This window comes from Lepisma saccharinum, chromosome 2, assembly GCF_977018435.1.
Source record: "Lepisma saccharinum chromosome 2, izLepSacc3.1, whole genome shotgun sequence".
NCBI lineage: Eukaryota > Metazoa > Arthropoda > Insecta > Zygentoma > Lepismatidae > Lepisma > Lepisma saccharinum.
This window is the reverse complement of record NC_139230.1, coordinates 5,634,937-5,654,937: the sequence shown is the minus strand read 5'-3', so window position 1 is coordinate 5,654,937 and position 20,001 is coordinate 5,634,937. Positions and strand designations below refer to the sequence as shown.

At 38.9% G+C, this 20,001-nt stretch overlaps 1 protein-coding gene and 1 non-coding gene across 3 annotated transcripts in view; both read left to right on the top strand.

Annotated features, from left to right (window-relative positions):
* The first annotated feature begins 1,548 nt into the window (after window positions 1-1,548).
* The window catches only part of LOC145983889 (ras-like GTP-binding protein Rho1), a 40,697-nt gene continuing 22,244 nt past the window's right edge, over window positions 1,549-20,001 (top strand). Inside the window, exons 1-2 of one of the 2 annotated variants that reach the window (XM_083116985.1) lie at window positions 1,549-1,658; window positions 10,928-11,088. In XM_083116985.1, the coding sequence (XP_082973111.1) occupies window positions 10,933-11,088 (156 nt within the window). In that variant the 5' untranslated portion in view covers window positions 1,549-1,658; window positions 10,928-10,932. Of the gene's footprint in view, window positions 1,659-1,804; window positions 1,937-10,927; window positions 11,089-20,001 lie in introns of those variants that run through there. The other variant, XM_083116986.1, reaches the window with a different exon arrangement.
* LOC145984583 (small nucleolar RNA U54) lies at window positions 15,052-15,118 on the top strand. The gene has a single exon (XR_014441370.1). It is a non-coding gene; the product is annotated as a small nucleolar RNA U54 (small nucleolar RNA).

Below are 20,001 nucleotides of genomic sequence, written 5' to 3'. Positions count from 1 at the left end.
TGCACTTTTATTTGTATAAAATTTGAAATCGAAGATGCAATTGCCCCTCCGTGCCCCCTGCAAGTGCCCTTAGCCGTCTGGAAGAAAAGTGCAAGAAACACTTGAAACTAATGCCATCTTGAGTATCCATTTGTCCTGCTATTCTTAGATTCTGCTACTCATGTTTCTTTACTTCAATGTTTGCCCCCTCCCCCCTACATTGGACCTCCGTCCAAGATTGGGGGACAATGTCCCTGCCCCCTGTGGTTGCAACACTGTTTGTGAGTGTCTCTTCATCAATTTCACGTCATCACTCATTGTCACGATTAGCTTGATGTGGAAAAAAAGCAACGCTAAGTAACAAAAATCAAATATCCACTCTCTTTCTCTATCACATGAATCGCTTTTACCAAAAGGTAGACTTTGGAAATAAAGAAGTTATGCAGTTCAAACTTCATCTCAACACATCCAAAAAAACAAACAAAAAAAAAACAACATCCGAACACATTAGGCACGCTTAATACAAGGCTACTCAAAATGTCACAACTGTTCTAGATAATGAAAATTGCGAAATCATTTCCCGAAGACTGAAACTGGAAGGGAATTCTTTCCCCCCAATTCTGATACGACATTATACCATAGAATTCTATGATTATACGGAATCCACCTTCATAAATCACAAAATCAATAAATGTCTTTGTTATGTTGCTAGAGTAATACAGAATATAATTGTAAAGATTAGTGAGAATTACAGGTAGGAATATGTTCTGTATTTTTCACAAGGGGCAAGGCAGGCTCTCAGGGGCAGTTGGCCCCCTGCCCCCCTCTAGCTACGGGCCTGGAGTTACAAACACGAGGAGCGACGAACCATGGATTTCTAGCAAGGAATATAGAAGGATTTCTAGAACGCTAAGCAGATGACCGAGTTCGCTGCTGAAGGTGAACATCATAACTGGAATATCCAATCAGAGGCCGTTCGGTGTTCGTGACGTGGAAATGTCCATCCTCAAGGTTTTCTGCATTTGTAAATGTCTGTATCAGAAATGCACAAAACAATCACTTAAGGAGAAAATGACGTGTAGAACTCGAGATTTCAAGAGCTTCGGGAAATTAACAATTTTTCCCGTCCGGAATGTCGGGATTAAAAAATTTCCCGTCCCGACCCAAAAAATTATGTCTCGCACACCCCTAATGTTCACACGTGATTTGATTTGATTGATCGATTGCCTAAGGCCGTCCGTTTGGAAATTACAAATTTCATCAAATCTACCAGTCAGCATATGTAGTATATAATCTATTAATATGAACCTGCGAAAAAAAAAATAGGAAGTGTTTCGAGTTTCGTCTGGTGTGGGATGAATTTGCCTTGAACTCTTTCTTGTAAAGCCGACAGGTCATTCATTTCCAGTACAGAATTTGCATATCTGTAAAGATTGATGAAACACGAATAAATTTGAAATATGCAAATTAATATTAGTTTGAGGATTGAGTCCATTCGATATTTTTCATGTCTATTCTGCTTTAATCGTAACACTCCCTTCATTTGTTGTCTTACGTCATTGACATTCTTAGAAATTCTCGTAACCCCCTCTGTATCCCTGTAGTAGGGAATTGAGGTGTGGTCGATTGGGTGTAAGGATATTAGAATTATTTTGGGTGTAACACAAATAAAGTGCCAGGTAATATATATCCTTGAATATTTGTCTTCCTATTGGACAATATTACAGACATATTAGTTTTTGTATGTGTCTCATTGCACATGGTAAATTTATTTTGACAGGAAAAGAAGCCGCGCCGGGCTTTTTACGACTTCCGGTTACCTCCGATTAGTGTGAAAACTCCAGTTTCCGATTATGCTGACGAGTTTCGTATCGTAAGGAAATAACGTGGTACACTTAAAAAATACTAGTATTTCACGGCAAAACATCTTTAACCACTAAACCACAGTGAACCATAGGTAAGGTTGACATAACAACCTGTATGATAATGTTAATGTGTGTGTGTACATTGAAGTAGTGGCACGCTCAACTTAAACTTTCAGGATCTTTTCGTTAATGATGCTTTGATGAAACCATTGAAATTTAATTGCCAATAACTGTAATAATGCATAAATATATATTGGTAGTGTCCTAGTTGTTTAAGTTAACATTTAATGTGTCATGAACTAGGATACCACCGTGTGGCAACATGCTTCGAAGGATTACCGTGTGCAAACGAAATTAATTCCGAATTAATCATGGTATACACACATTTCTTACATGAAACTATATCTGTTTGTCTACTGACACACACATTTGATTGGTTTCTTCGTTACTAACTGCGTATTCTGGAGAATTATTTTTCATTTCCATATCCTCCCGTGTGCATATTTGATTCGGCCCAAGTTCCTTTTGTTTTAGGGGACTCCCTTATCGCACAACACTAGAGCAACGTTGCGTTCTAATGTCAGATGACGATTGCATACGTTGTTAGGTTTGGTTACTATTAGCATAATAAATACATTGAAAATTTATTATTTATGCTAAGAGAACTAAAGCTACCTAGCCTAACCTAACAAATTACGCACTTAGCCTAACAATACAATTATTTACGGTGACATCAGAGTGCAAAAATGCTTAGTGTTGTGCGATAAGGGAGGCCCTTGTGGTATGCTAGATATCCAATTTTTACATGGTTCAATTTTGATTTACGTCTTAAAACATACTGCGGAGTTTTAGCAATTACTTATTGTGTGTTTCCTTGATGCTGTTTTTCAAGGCTGGTTTACATTGGTCGAGGAAATGGGAGACAGTAGCCTGTCTGCTCAACTCGACCCTTCTATGGCAAGTTTGCTGTTTACACACTTTCTACTCTACTCTATCAAAGTGGGATAGTGGGTACAGCTGTGCAACATTCTCTTTTGACAGAATGAACCCATTGACGTCATTGGCAATTTTAAGAAAAGCTCTCAAATGGTTTAAACACTTTTTTTTATGAGAAATGAAAACAATAATAAACGAGGACATGTCTAGAAAGAGAACTGACTTCCTTGATTTTTCTATTTTCAAGTCCCATATCCTGCACTTATGGCATCATACACCCATAGTTTCTTTTGTTCGTTCCTATAATCAACACAAATATGGACAATGGTACAGTTGTACAAACTTTGTTGTCAGACTTGTTTGATAAAAAAAAAATACAAGCCAACGCTCAACCACAACAGACTGTACTCTCCTCAGAAAGCATTTAGATTGACCAAGTGGCCTTTGGAGTTTATGCGCAAGTGAAATAAATTTATGGTTGAGGAAGCAACTCGGTCCAGTCACTGTCCTGGACAGCCACTCGACTGCCCTGACTACTGGAGTGAGTTCTGGCTCCAGTACTCTCCCCACTTGTTTACACGAGGAGAGTAGTCCGCTTTACCTTACTCGCTTCAGCTGCTCAACCATAGTAAACCAAGCTTCACTTCCATTTAATTCTATACTTGCCAGCAGCCATTCATTTACTATCGCCTTGGTTACCAACGAATGCTTTCATGGTTAGGTTAGGTGTGTCAGTTTAAGTTCGTAGCATTAAGATAATATCCCTAAATGCTTTCCAAAAAAGGGTTCTAGGTACCAATTTGGTATGGGGAAAACACCTTTCACTCGTTCATTTCATCTTGTTTGACTTTGGTACTTACCTATTATGCATTGCCAAACATTCTTTAAGGTGGGGATTTTGCTTTTCTCATGAAAATAATTTCAATTTGTCACATTACAAGTATTTATTGTTCCTCCTTTTTTCGCTTTCATAAGGCACAATATGGCGGGCACAGCTTGACGCATCGTGGATCATCAGTGGGTATGCAGTGTTTCCAACCTTTCTAACCGGAAAAAAACAACTGAATAGCCCCACGAACCATTTCTGGCAAGGTTATGTTCGGTAAGGTTAGACAAGCATAGTTAAAATTTTGTTCATAAAACAATGCGATACAGCTTTAAAAAAAATCACCTTCTTGCAAAACAACGGAGTGGTTGGAAACACTGACAGGTGGTTACGTCATCAAACGTACTGATCATCTGGTCCACGTAGAGGAAGAACGGCAATTGTGCGTCGGAGATATATTTCTCTTCAAAAATACATGAATTCCTGGTACTATAGATTCAACAATGAAAGAAAATACCTCCATGAATTTTCAAAGTGCCTCAGAAACTCATTTCCGTAAATAGTTTCTCCTGTAGAATTGAAGAAATGTGTTTTCCCTATATCAAACTGTTACCAGTTTCTAAATTACTTCTACATTCATTCCCACAAGTTTACGATAGTTACTGTTGCTTCTATCAATGGAGAATACTTTGTCCATGGGGAGTGCTCGTAAAAAAAAAAAAAAAAAGTGTTCCCCTGTGCATAACACCACACCATGAAGGCGTATAGGGGGTGTGGGGGTAATGCCCCACACTTTCTTGATCCGGTCGTGAGTGGGGGTGATGTGATCAGCATCACGCCCCTGACCGCCTTTACCCCCCAGGGTTTCCCCCAGGTACCCATGTTATTCGACGCTGGGTGGGCGCCAGGGCCGCTTCCAACGTTAGAAAAGTTCCCGGATTTGAACCAGCCGGGGATCGAACCCGGGACCTTTAGTATGGTAGTCAGACGCGTTACGGACTGAGCCACGAGTCCTCGTGTTTTTTAGTTGTTTTTTTCAACAAAAACTTTTTTCGAAATTCAAATAGTGCTCATTACTTTAAGGAAGGGTCAAGTTTCGTGTGACTATGATTGCTACAATTCTATGATAATTAGTCTTTCTGCTAGGAGAATTTGAAAAAATCATAAAACAATCTTTGTTTGCTAGCAGCCATTGGTTTCCTGTCATCTTGGATACAGACTGCTGATCCTGCTAATGTCATATGGTGTGAGGTCGGAAGTGGTAGTACATCCCTAAATGCTTTCGTTGTTATGTTAGGTGGATCAAGTTTATGGCTCTTATCATTAATAAACTTTCTTAAATGCTTTTGTTCTTAGGTTAGGCAGGTCAGCTTTAGGGCTGTTAGCTTTAGAATAACATCCCTAAATGCTTCCAACAGCTCATCATGTAATATCTGGTCTCGAGCCTTGTGAAAAATTTGCCAGTCCTCAGTGTCTGAGACTGCAGAAAACCTAGAACAACTGCTTGATGGGAAGCACGTATGCTCATGTAAGCTACTTTTCAAATCATAATTTATGTCATATAGTACTTGGTGAAACTTTTTACTGTACTAATTAGTTACTTCAAGCTTCAAAGACTTGCTTCCACTATTTTTCCAGTATTTGTAGCACTTCCTAATACTCCTATAAATCTTGTAAAAATCATGAAACATTCACAATTATTACCTTCTTATGATATTTTTCATACAGTTGCTTTTATTATGCATTATATTAAGTTATTGTTTTCTGATATGCACCTGTGCATAATGTGCGCTATTTGTTTTTTGTGCATAGAATGGTACAGAATGAACTACAATTCCTGTATTTCTGGTCCTTTTGACCACTAAAAAGTGAATTTGTGTTTAAGTTGGATACATGTTTTTTAATAACTTTTGCTTCATTTTATGAATTTGTAATGGTTTCGATTGATTTATTCAAAATTTCCTAGCGTAAAGACTAATTATCATAGAATGTTGCGCAAGCATGTGCGCTCCTGATGGACAAGTAATTTTTAGTTTAAAAGAGCCACGGAAAGTAGTGGGAATAAATGTGAAAGTAATTTAGAACCTTACTGAAAGTTATCATCTCAGTTTTTCTTTCAAAGAAGTCCAAAGTATGGGTAAAATAAGATGTTAGAACTACCTTGCACAAAAATCCCAGTTTCGCAAATGTTGTGCATTACACTGACTACTACCAGTAGCTGTTTCCCTCTTCCTGGATGTTCGCAGGAGGCTCGAAGGGGTTTCGTGTTCGAGAGCAGCAGTAATAATTTAGGGATGTTATTTTTTTTAATGCTAATACAACTGAACGTAACCATCCTACCCTAACTACAAAAGCATATTTCAATGTATGAAAAAAAAAATATTGAAGAAAGTTCTTTACGGTGTGGACAAGCACAAGAATTTTCAAAACATCACTGAAAAGCTGTCTCCTTGTTAGATAAAGTTTCATGCAACCTGTATTGGTTCCATACATCTCTGAAATCTTGAAACATTTTGGTAGCAGGAAGAAAGTACATGTCCGAACAACACATGGTAATAGACTAGAATCTGTGACCCTATAATGGACACCCCTTCATACCTCATGCGTGTGAAGAAGAAGAAGACCTAGGTAGGAGGGGCAGTCTGTAACCAAAACGATAGTAAACAAATAGTTGTTGGCAAGTGCAGAATTACATAGCAGTATATGGAAGTGAAAAACCAGTGTCAAGAAAACATGCAGTAAGTAATCACTAAAACTCCTCAGTATGTTTTAACAGACGTAAATCGAAATCAAAATATGTAAAAATTGCATACATAGCATGATGAAATCACAATAAAACAAAAGGAACTTAGGTGTTTTTGCATTCCCTTTACACAGTAGAAATGGATACAATATGATGGAATAATGTATTCAGAATATGTATGCTTTCATCTTCTGATTGCTGGATGTTCTAAAGAGAGAGAGAGAAATTATGAATTTGGAGATGGAACAGTAACAGTTCCGAATTTTTAATGATTTTTCTCAAGTTTTATGGGAGTATCAAGAAGTGCTTTTGAATACTGGAAATGATTGTGTGAGCAAGTTCCAATGTTGGAAAAACTAATTAGCAAAGTGAAAAATTCATTAAGCATTAGTTACCGGGGAAATTATGATTTCAAATCTAGCTTGCGTGTGCAGGCATCCCTTGTTCCTGACACAAGTTTTTGCAGATTTTCATGTGAGGCTTGAAGGGATGTTGTGTGCTCTAGAGCAGATATTATGTTATGTGTTTAAAACAGTTAGAGACATTACTTTCATGCTAATAGCTCTAAACCTAACCCACCTAACCTAACAATGATGTCATTTAGGGATGAAATACCCCTTCGCACCCCATATATATGAAGTACCTAGGTACATACCGCTACGCTATCGATGAGGTCCGAACTTACTGTATTTATGAATATCTGAATATGTGTTGATTAGGTTACAATGACATACTAAGGAGCAATTCGTAACTGATAAGATAAATTTGGTTAACTTGTGCCCCCTCCCCAATCCCCTCAGCCTGTGAAGTCTAGCTTTGGGTCTAGCGAGAATTGTTAAATATTAAAACTTCAATGCGCCTCCCCTTGTGCCTCAGGAAAGACTGATTATAGTAAACAACCCACCTAACCTAACAATGATGTCATTTAGGGATGAAATACCCCTTCGCACCCCATATATATGAAGTACCTAGGTACATACCGCTACGCTATCGATGAGGTCCGAACTTACTGTATTTATGAATATCTGAATATGTGTTGATTAGGTTACAATGACATACTAAGGAGCAATTCGTAACTGATAAGATAAATTTGGTTAACTTGTGCCCCCTCCCCAATCCCCTCAGCCTGTGAAGTCTAGCTTTGGGTCTAGCGAGAATTGTTAAATATTAAAACTTCAATGCGCCTCCCCTTGTGCCTCAGGAAAGACTGATTATAGTAAACAACAACCAAAAAATCTGTTTAGCCTTCATGTACACAAATTCTTTGCATTTTTCTAGCTATGTGTTCAAGCCATTAGAATGAGTTATAAAGTTCAAGTCCACCAAACACAGATTTGTTTAATTATTTTTAAGGAATCAGTCATCTTTCCTTTTCTATAATGTGTATTTCAGAGTATGCAAATTAACTTAATGTGTATGCGTGTGCTGGGAAGATGATTACCTCAGACTGAACGTTGAAGAGTTTTTGAGTAGCCATAATTTGAACATATTTTACCAGTTTGAATAATATCTGGTTCCTTCTATTCAACACGCTGTGCAGATTGAAATAAAAAGTCACCAAAGCAAGAAGAAGAAATTTCAGATATCTTTACTACTGTGCTAATAAAATGCACACATCTCAAAATTGAAATGAATAAGGCAAGAAGAATTCAAACTGAGAAATTAAATCACCATTATTCTATGTATGCATGTATAGAGTAAGATGGGCAATTTTTTTTTTAAATGTTACTAACTTCACCATTGCCATGCTTTTTTCCTACCCCTTTTCAGATTCTTTTTATAACTTAAGTAGTCAATACACATTATTTTCTAAAAAAATGTATAGCATTTCGAACTCAAGGTTACGAGAAGACTGACACCTATTTCAATGACATTCCTTTAGTCTTAATCAGAAATGAACTCTAAAACTCCCTAAATGCAGTATGGATCGGCACATTATTTTATATGATAGTTACTATGCTTATATCCCCTTGCCAAAATGTGAAATCCATCTTGAATATCTTTTCATTTCTTTATCGCAACCTTTGCAGTTGGGGCTTGTGAGCTCCACGTACTGCGATGCCCATTATGATGCAACAGACAGCAGAAGCACCTGACTCTGCTCGTCCCCAGCGACAGTCTCACAGCTGTCTGCAAGAAGCTTCGCTCACCATCATCCAGCAATTAGAATGCCTCCCACTGTACACCTCATACATCAGCACTTCAAAAGTCTGAAATGCTGATCCAATCAACGCAACACTTGACTGTCCTCTCACTTGCTTCTCTCAAAACTGCCCTCTAAATATGCTGATCCATGATCCACAACTTCAGTCATTCATAATAACTGATCATATATTATTTTTATTTTTTTGTTAGTCTTTCACAGCATAAATGTTGATGCTCTTTCTGTAGGTGCAAGTTGTATTACATGTTTCGTTATTATTTAATAAGATATTTTTCTGGAAAAATATCATAGTCCAGAAATTGTTCAAATGTCAAAGTCCAGAAATTGTTTCAATCGTAGTCACAATTCTTGTCAGCTTCGAATTATGTATGAGAGCTCGAAGCTTATTTTTTACTGGTATATATTATTGTAGCCTGTGTCGTGAAGACCTATAATTATGTTGTCATCTAGGCATTGTAAATCAGTCATGTTTATGGAAGTTAAGCACAGTCGTCCTCTCCAATAATTACAATGCACCATGACAATAGATTACATTAAAATACAGGAGACTTCATACAATTTAGTAATTAAAATATACAATTCAAAGTTGAGTAATTTTAAGTGCGTAAATGTTTACATGCATTTGCAATCCAGAAAATCTCCATGGTAAACCTTTCTTTTATTTTCATGATGTGAGATTTAAAAACCATGTTAGTCACAAGGCTCTGAATAGAAACTGTGCTAGTTCATAAATTATACAATTTTTGTAGATTTATACTATTGAAAGGTAATTTTACTGTCTGACGTCAATGCTTACTATACGGCGTACGCTTTTAGAAGGAACACGAGTTCAGCCAATACGAAGCCAGCACTGTTGCGATGCTTCCAAACCAAATGCTAGCAGAAGGGGAACACAGAGAATTTGTTGTGTCGAATATTCAACATTTTATACAAAATGCATGCACGTGATATTTGAGTACAATGAAATATATAGTGAAGAATTCTACACGGGATTATATCATATCACTGCAGCATATAAGAGAAACTCGTACCTGAAAGAAGTTTGAAGGTATTTATTATAGAGGAACTGCAAGGTCATCATCATCATCATCGCTCGTTTCTGTTTTCTGGCATGTTTCCCAGGAGATTTGAATAAGGGTTCACCTATTTCTGTGGTAGATACTTTACTCTCTTTTATAATACGCAACACAGTATGCACCCATACACCACACGCTTTAGCCGTAAGTTCTCGACTATGAGAAAACATTGATTCAGCATGCACTTCTTCAGACTCCAATTCCGTGAAGTAAGAATACACTTTAAAACTAAAATATCTGTCTTGTGAAGGGAATATTTTACCCTTGGTGCCTGTACCACTGGTACAAGCTTTGGAGAGCGACATTACCTGTATTAATTACATTTGATTTGTTTTACTTTGCTTTTCTGTCACTTTTGGCTAATTGCGAAGATGGGAATGAGTGATATAATGAAATTGATGGACATTCATAAACATCCAGGCCGGGACTCGAACCCAGGACCCCTGGGGTCCGGCACAACATTATTTAATAATACTTACGGAACTCACACTATTGCACAATTATCGAACATAAGGGCTGTATTGCACAACGTGCTACGACACCAGGGTTCTCAGGTTCGAATCCCGGCCTGGGCATAGGTGTTTGTAAGTGTCCAGTCATCAATATCATCATATCATCACCCATCCTCATCTTCACGATTAGCCGAAAGTGGCAGAAAGCGAAGTAAAATAAATCAATCAATCAATAAGGGCTGTATTGATTCCTCTCACAACTGTTCTTCATGGCATACGAGTATAATTATCTTAAATCTTAACACTGTCCTTGTTACGAAAACGCTGAACTCAAACTGACTTAAATAACTCGCAATGTTCGTGAACGCCCACGACAATCAAGGGTCATTGTGTATATTCAGCCAAATTTGACACCCATAGCTTTACCAAGACACAACAACTCAGCGGGGTCAACACAGCAACGAAAAAACAGACTGAAGCAAAATGAAAGGGTTATTGTGTGTGTGTGTGTGTGTGTGTTGAGACATACTGTTTCCCATGTTTCTTCAAGAAACTATAACTCCGGCTGTAGGCAATGGAAATTCATGGGACTTGGACAGTCAGGTTCAAAATGTTGTGCCCCATCTTATAGTGAACTTTAAAATGGTGAGTTTCATGTAAACTTCTTGCGTGCAAGAAAAAATACAGAACACTGCGTTTAACTTGCACGCTGCAGTTTCCTAACTGTACAACGTTGCACTCCTGCCATTGGCTGGTTGCTAAGGACATGCTCTCAGTAGCTCCGCCGGATATTGCTTCTAAAAACGTGTGTCGTATAGGGTTGTAGAAATGAACTTGCTCTGAATTTTGCTTTAATATATGACTTACATCTTATTTCACTTTACAGAATAAATGGCGGCTGTCAGGAAGAAATTAGTAATTGTTGGTGATGGTGCATGTGGTAAGACATGCTTGTTGATTGTATTCAGCAAAGATCAGTTCCCTGAAGTTTATGTGCCTACAGTTTTTGAAAATTATGTAGCAGACATAGAGGTGGATTGCAAACAGGTGAGTTAAGTGTTTTTGTTTCCTTTTAGATGTGCCGTTGCTAGCCGAAAGTCTGGTGGGAAATGAATATTCTAAATGATGTTACTTTTCTGTCAAAAAAGAAGAAAGTAGCATTATGCTTTAATGCCCAGTTAAATTAATTTTTAAGTTCTATGTACAAATGAGAATCATATTCCTCACTACTCAGCACTGTTATATCACTATGTGTGGTAGCAGCAATTAGCAGCAGTATCATCAGCATAGATAGCTGTTTTATAAGGTAGGCAATTAGGTAGGTCATTCATATAAACTAAGAACAATCTTGAACCATTAAATGCACAGCTGGTTCATTTTTGTACCAAAGTGTGTCATCATGTTGTATGAGACTTTTGAAAATTACTGTCACTTGGATAATATTTTCATTTCTTCATTAGTAAGTAAGTGAATAGTAATTTGATTCTTGCTATATATCGTATAAAGTCCCAGTGGTTTCAATTAAGGGATCGTAGATAGGCTATGTGAAGCCTGATATTCAAAGTTATTTGGCTGCGAGAGGTGTATCGTAAGAGAGGGTATTGCTCTGAAGAGCTACATCTACACTTAACCAAGCAAGGGGGCTAGCCCCGTGAAATAAGAACTACACTCACGATTAACTTTAAACACTACAATTGACTGGTCTGGCAGGGGTGTGAGAGAATGAAAGACAAGGATAGAGGAACGTTCGTTACCTGTAGATCTCGAAGTGGCGATAGACTTGCTGGTTCGTTGATGAAACTCGGATGAACTCTCCTGAAATAAAACTCCTTTCCGATATTGTACTACTCCTCGCTGTAACTCCTTTTGTAACATTCGGTAACAACTATTCACACCATAACTTTCTTAGTTCAACAACTTGTATAATTCCAAGGCACTAACTGTGCACGCGATAGATTTCAAACACCGACTGGGGGTGAGAAATATTCTCTCAAGCTATTTAAATGAAATTCGAACTTCGGCCATTGAGAGACCGAGTCTCTCAATAACGGTGCTTTCAGCGTAAGGCTGTGTTTGCAGTATCTTTCCTGCGATTCCGGAAGAATTCGTATCAGCGGATTTTTACATCCGCTGAAGATCGCAGGTGGCATTTGCTTGAAAGAAGCTCTTTCCAGCTTCTTTCATACTCGGGCCCTCTTTATGAAATAATTAGACTATCGGACTATGGTGCCCGGGGTCCCGGATTGGAGTCATGCCTTTGGCATGATACGATATTTTGGAGGGGGCGAGTGTCCTAAATTTTATGCATGTCTTTTTTTTTGTGTTTTTTACAGGATTTTCAGATCATCCCTCCTGTTCTTCAATTCTATTGGCTAAACATGGGTTTTGCAAAGGTAATGTGATCTGGTACTGTATCCAGAGAAATACAGTCAGTTTCCATTTCAAAGAAGACAAGTGCTAATGGAATGAGAGAGGATTCATGTTTCTAGCCATTAATATAGACTATTCAACAGTGTAATATGTTTTCACAACCACTTCTTTTGAGCACAGCAGACAGCCAAATAACTAATGAAAACTGGGAAGGAGTAAACATTATTGTGTTGATTCATTGTTGACAATAAGGGAGCAGAGTCTTGGCTCAAATAATATGCAACATGCGTGTCAAGCCAGGTGTTGGACATTGCGCAAGCGAGCTTCCCTGAACAAAAATCCACTGTCCTCTATGCCTGCCAGGTTTTTCTCTTTACCGGGGTACTATGAAGTCACATGAAATCCAACAGACGTACTTGCTTCACCCCAACATGAGCATCACTGTCAGTGTTGTCAATGCCCATTAAATTTCACTATACATGGAGATATTTCAATTTACATTAGTTGCAGGGGCCTTGAAGTTGTATAACTTAGATTTTGTAATTTCTCAAATTAATATTTTTCAAAAATAATGTTTCATTATTATGTCAAACCGATGACCACATATTCTCCAAATTTGCTTTGAGGGTCTTGAAATATAGATTTGTGTGTTATGTTCATTTTATATCACTTTTTCGATCTTGAAATATCAAATTTTCTCGGTTTCATTTTTATGTCGTTTGTTTTGTTAAAATGTGTGGGCCAACACTGCCGGCTATTTGCACCCATCTCAAGATACTAACAAACAATTATTTTACATTGTTACTATCATTGCAGTCTGTAGAACTAGATAACTCGCAACAACGTGGGATAACGATGATTTGTTGAAATAGGTGACAATGTGCAGAAACCATTTGTAATATAAATACTGATTTTGTGATATATTTTATGCCTTAGTGTTCAGCATCATATTATGTCACAAATGTAATGGTTGAATAAGTAATACATTGCACCTAAATTGATGATAAAATTCCCTTCAGAATGAAATTTACGAAAGCAAAACCGATCTCTGTGCCCTGGAGAGGATAATAATACTAAGCAAGTCAGGAATATTGAATTTGCAAAATTGCACCAGAGAGAAAACTTGTAGCAATATTTTTAAAAGTTCTTCGAAAAATAGTTTAATGTAGAACAACCACCAGCCACACAATGTTCCAAAAATATATTTACGATGACACTTTTGTGTACTCCATTACTGGTGTAATACAAATGTTTTCTACCATGGAAGAAATCTCGGTAATTTCAAATTTATTAAACGTGATTAACATTTTAGGTGCTCTTTGAACAGTATAAAATCTAAAAGTTTGCAACAGTGACTGCATGACTCATGTATCGAGCCGTAATGAGAGTTCAGCAAGGTGGATCTTTGGGAGCATGCAAGGCCTGCCAGTTACCCATGGGCTTTTGATGCTTGAACCTTCAAAACCCAAGCAGGCAGTTCTTACTTGCTGACTTGCCAGGTGGGAGGAGTAGGAAAACTCTGCTTGGCAACTAGGCAGGCTTAGTAAGCAAAACTGGCTGATGTGCATGGCTCTGTAAGGGAGTGCCCATACACATCACTATTGTGTTTTGTTTGAGATCACAAAGCAAAAAGTTGTTGCTGCATAGTTTCTTCTGCAGAGTGAAAAATACTGAAGATTGATTTTCTCTAAGTTCATAAGTTTTGCAGCAAGAGTGGCATACACATAAAGTAATATGTAGGTATCATTTTCAACCCTCATATCTTGGCATTACCTCCATGTGGGATGGCTGAATTTGAAGTTTATTTAAAATATAAGTTTTATCAAGTTTTTTCATTCTTTTCCAACCCCATGATGAAGCAAAATTGTTTCTTATGACAATAGGCTTATAGCCTAATCTATATACTGAACTGTGAAAATTGGCATATATATCTGATCTTGTATGCCACTAGAAAAGCAGTTAACTTGGATGAATGCACTTTTATATCTAGATAAAATAGGCAATTCAAAACTCTTTACAGTTTTGTCGAGAAATTGTCACTTTAGTATTTAGTTACTTTATTCGGAATTTATAAATTTAATGTATCATATTTTTTCCCCTTTTTTCCATATGTTTACATTGTGACTTCTACTTTCTCTGTGATTAATAATAGCAGGTGCCATGATAGCTAAATTCTCTTATGCCTTTAATGTCATAAATTAGACATACATGAGTAATTTTAATACAAATCTTTATCCTAATTGAGGCCAGAAATATTTAATCATGAAGTTGTCTCATACTTTAGTATTAAGAAAACTTATCATTAAAGAAAAATAGAAATTCTTACAATGACCATGTTGTTGAAGAAATCTTATTGTTTTAATATTGTTGGTTTTTTTCAAGTGGATAGTTGTTTATAGGAAATTAATTTATTTGGTTTAGGGGGTTTAATTTTGTAATGGTAATTTTGGGTACCACCAGTAGATTCAAGTATTTCAAGATATGAATAAAATTTTCTGAAGCTTGAAACGTTTCCTGGTCATCAGAAACAAGTTCTTCTGCAGTAAATACATTTCTGAATGCACCTAAAAAATTAATCTCTTATATGTTGAGACAATGGAGTGATCTTCTGAAACAACATTCTCTCTTGCATGCACCATAAAGCAGTGATGAGAAAACTTGTCATGAAATAACACATGTATGTATTATACGCTATTCTGAGCTTTACCAGTGTGCATACCATACTCGCACTATTTTCACTATATTATATATACAGGGTGTTTCTAAAGGTCGTTTACAACGCTTGGGAGGTGATTCCTCACATGAAAACAAGCAAAAAGTCTAAGTTCCATTTTTACGACAGAGGCTTCGTTTCCGAGATAGGAGCCTCGCAAAAGGTGACAAAGTGAACGTCACATTTAACTGGGACGAATACTATCACAGATAGAGAGGCGGTTCCAAGGGAATCATAAAGGAATCGTATGTGCTCAGTCCGGAAGTCACTATGAAAAGTTCACTGCACGCATGCGCAATGGAGTCCTCAAAGGAATTGGGGATTTCCAGCAACAACAATGCATGGAAAAGGTATGTAACGCAGCAAGAAGGACCGTGACAATGAGAAATGCGTTCAAGACAACACATCCCGACCTCAAACATCAAAACATGACCACCGAACACAAAATCCGAAAAGTTGAGCACGGTTGCATACCCCAGTTACACGCGAGGAATGAACGAATCATGTCATGTGGCATACGAGAGACAGGAGGAGGGAAAGAAAAACACAATATCAGATGATTGCGACAACGTGTATTTTTACACGCGACAACTACGTAATATCCCCCCCCACACACACACACAACAAGCAACAAATGCTACAATATCTTACGCACAGACAGTCCGTGTCACTGTACACCAACTGAAGATGTCACTTTCACCACACAAAGGGGGTGGGGAGCAATACCAAAAGTGTTCGCACGCGATCATTGTGACGTAAAAGAGACCAGTTTTGGAAGCGCTGCACAGGCAAGTCTGGCTCTCGTAGTCTACGTTTGACCTTCATGACTGCTGTTCCAGCGAGAGGAGCTCGAAGGGTTGGTTCTCTCCGGCAGTCGTCCCAATCGTGTTGCAGGTGCTGGGATATGATCAGCAGTTCGCTCTAGGTTGTCATACGCATTGAAGAGTACTAGTATGTTGCATTGAAAGAAGTTGACGTGGTGGAGTGGGCAAGTCAAGTATCGCAACAATTGGTCTGTGGTGTTCGTACGGTGATACGGCCAATTTGTGCAGTGTGCCAGTGTTAAACAAAAACAATACTTTGCAGTTCCAGCTCCCTATTACACAGATGGCTGCGTATACGACCCAGCAGCTAGCAGACATGCATCTCATGTATGGGGAGGCACGTGGTAATAGCCGTGAGGCAAGGCGTCTTTATGGAGAACGCTTTCCACATAGACGTTTACTGTCTCACACCTTCTTTCAGGTAGTGGACAGTCGACTGCGTGAAACAGGGTCAGTGTTACCACCGCGACAAGAAGTTGGAAGACCCCGAAGTGTACGCACACATCAGTTTGCAGAAGATGTGTTAACAGCGGTCGCAGAACATCCTGGCACCAGTACGCGAGTGCTCGCTCGGGCACGAAACACGTCTCATGTGAATGTTTGGCGAGTGTTGTCAGATGAAGGAATGCACCCTTTTAAACTGCAGAAAGTACAAGAACTGTTACCTCGTGACTTTCGCCCTCGTATGGAGTTTTGCCAATGGTTGTTGCATCAGCTGGACACAAACCCTCACTTCGGGGCAAACGTATTGTGGACAGATGAAGCCATTTTCACCAGGATGGATGTCTTCAATAGTAGAAACAGTCATGTATGGGACTTTGACAACCCACATGCACTTTTTGTGGCCCATCACCAGCACAGGTTTTCAGTGAATGTGTGGTGCGGGATAGTACATGATCATTTAATTGGACCATACATTCTCCCTGTTCGCCTGAATGGTCGCACGTATCATGCATTTCTTAGTGAGGTTCTGCCTGAACTGTTGGAGACCGTACCTTTGGCACTGCGGCAAGAAATGTGGTACCAACACGATGGTGCACCAGCTCATTTCGATCGTAATGTAAGACATTTCCTGCATGACGTGTTTCGCAATAGGTTCATTGGTAGGGATGAGCCTGTGCCTTGGCCACCGAGGTTGCCAGATCTCAACCCTCTCGATTTTTTCTTCTGGGGAGAAATGAAAACCCTCGTATACGACACACCTGTCACATCAGATGAGGACCTCGTTGCTCGCATCAACGTCGCCGCCGCGACGGTAGCAGATACACCTGGCTTGTTTGCTCGTACTCGACAATCTTGATTCGTCGCTGTCATCTCTGCGTAGAAGTAAACGGCAGACATTTTGAAAACCGTCTGTGATTATTGCCCTCGGCAAATACCAGTGAGAACACTTTTGGTATTTGCTCCCCACCCCTTTGTGTGGTGAAAAGTGACATCTTCAGTTGGTGTACAGTGACACGGACTGTCTGTGCGTAAGATATTGTAGCATTTGTTGTTTGTTGTGTGTGTGTGGAGGGGGGGATATTACGTAGTTGTCGCGTGTAAAAATACACGTTGTCGCAATCATCTGATATTGTGTTTTTCTTTCCCTCCTCCTGTCTCTCGTATGCCACATGACATGATTCGTTCATTCCTCGCGTGTAACTGGGGTATGCAACCGTGCTCAACTTTTCGGATTTTGTGTTCGGTGGTCATGTTTTGATGTTTGAGGTCGGGATGTGTTGTCTTGAACGCATTTCTCATTGTCACGGTCCTTCTTGCTGCGTTACATACCTTTTCCATGCATTGTTGTTGCTGGAAATCCCCAATTCCTTTGAGGACTCCATTGCGCATGCGTGCAGTGAACTTTTCATAGTGACTTCCGGACTGAGCACATACGATTCCTTTATGATTCCCTTGGAACCGCCTCTCTATCTGTGATAGTATTCGTCCCAGTTAAGTGTAACGTTCACTTTGTCACCTTTTGCGAGGCTCCTATCTCGGAAACGAAGCCTCTGTCGTAAAAATGGAACTTAGACTTTTTGCTTGTTTTCGTGTGAGGAATCACCTCCCAAGCGTTGTAAACGACCTTTAGAAACACCCTGTATATATTTTTTTTCATGATACGCATTTGCAACAAAAGTACATTTTCATAATATCTTTTTTCATTGTGAAAATTACATTAAAGTTAGGATCAGAAGCTGGAACTCTGGTGTCTCATGATAATATTGCAATAATTCATAGATGGAGGCATGATAAAGTGTGACAATTAGTTTTAAAAAGTTCTAGACTTACACATTAGACAGGGTGGAGGCGGACCTGGAAAACCGGGAAAAGTCAGGGAATACCAGATTGAGTTTGGAGTTTTTAAGTCCACTTAATGCACAGAAAGGCTAATTGGGGCTGGATATATAGTTTAAGTGGGATCCACACCACTATATTCCTCCACTGGGATTCGAACCTGGCACCTTGGGTGGAACTCCGATCAGACCTGGTAATAGAACAAGTACTAATGCATTCCCGGCAAAGCAAAGGAGGACTGACAAGAGGAAGTGGATTTGTAGAATTCCAGAAGGAAACATGGCTGTTTTTCCATACACTTACAACTTAGTAATGCAAGAATATCTAAGAGTTTTGTTAAGAGTAGTGAACAACACAATGAAATGCGATATAGTAGACAAACGGGGAGTGTAATGATATTTAAGAAGCAATCGAATAAATGGAATCCACATCCTAATTCCATTCTGACTGTAGTTTCTGCAAAACTAGTGCAGGAGTCACATCTGATCCACGAGTTAATTTTGATGAATTGCATTACATTGGTACGGACATCATCTTCAAAATGATTGAGAAAGACGTGTTCAAATATTCTGCCAAAAGGTTGACAAAGTGAAAAATAGGATTTTCTGCTGCTGCTGCTATTAAGAGCCCTGTGGGATACGATATGCAAGTAGATGCAGCACTCGTATCAGAGAATGACGACTTTTGCCGCTGGCAGTGCCACTGGAAGATGTCATGTCTTATGAGCTTCGTGCATATCCTCTTGCATTACTCGAATTATAAAGTGTGTTGAGGAGAGCCGACAAGTCTCAGTTAGGTCATACAATACTCAAATACACCAAGAATTTTCGAATGGAAGTTGAAGAAATCCAGTGTATAAGTCGGTGTGTTTTGGATGATGGATCTCTCTAACATTCCGTTCCATGGCGTAACAATGAAACACACAAGACCATTGCAATCTCTTATGTAGATTTAACTCTGAAAACATATGGAAGGGTTATTGTTGTTTTTGTTTGCTACAGAGTGGCTTTCCTACGATCAAGGGCATAACCCTCAGAATATTCTGCATAAAGACCGGTAGGAATGTTAGTTCAGTGCCGGCAAGAAACAACACTCCCTAGATAATGAAGACAACAGCCAAGCAATTATTTCCCTTATTGGTGAGACCTTGAAAAAGCACCCACCGATGTGCTATGTACAACGCAGGTTAGGATGCTCAATATGGTCATCGTTCATGCTGCAGTCTCCTCATCACAAAATGCAAGTATTTGTACAACAGTGATAGAGGGAAGAAGTCGACTTGCTTCAGTACCATGGTTTCAAGTCGTACTATCGCAGTGATATAAGGTGGAGACCATCTCTCAATACTGTGTATGATATCCTCAGAATTTAATCATTGTTGGGTCGTGACATCTGCAAGTTGCTCACATTTCTGTATGTTTTCACTGACTGTAACACCACACCTAGAATTCTTCTGGCCTCTCCGATGGCGTAGTGATAACGCCCATCGCCTTGTATTCAATGGGCTCGGGGTTAGATACCTGGTGGAGGCACGTAGCGATTAGGATCCCACATTAAACTGAATGTCCAGTCCTGATTAGCATGTCTGTGAATAAAGTGAACCTAAAACAGAAATTTGAAACCACATCCAGAATTTGTTCGATTTGGAAATCCTCAGCATTAGACAAACTGATGAAGGTAACTGAACTCCATTCAGCAGCAAATTAATTTTGTTTTCATTTCTGCCAACATTCAGATATTGTAGCCGTTGGAAGAAAATAAATGCTTCTGTTG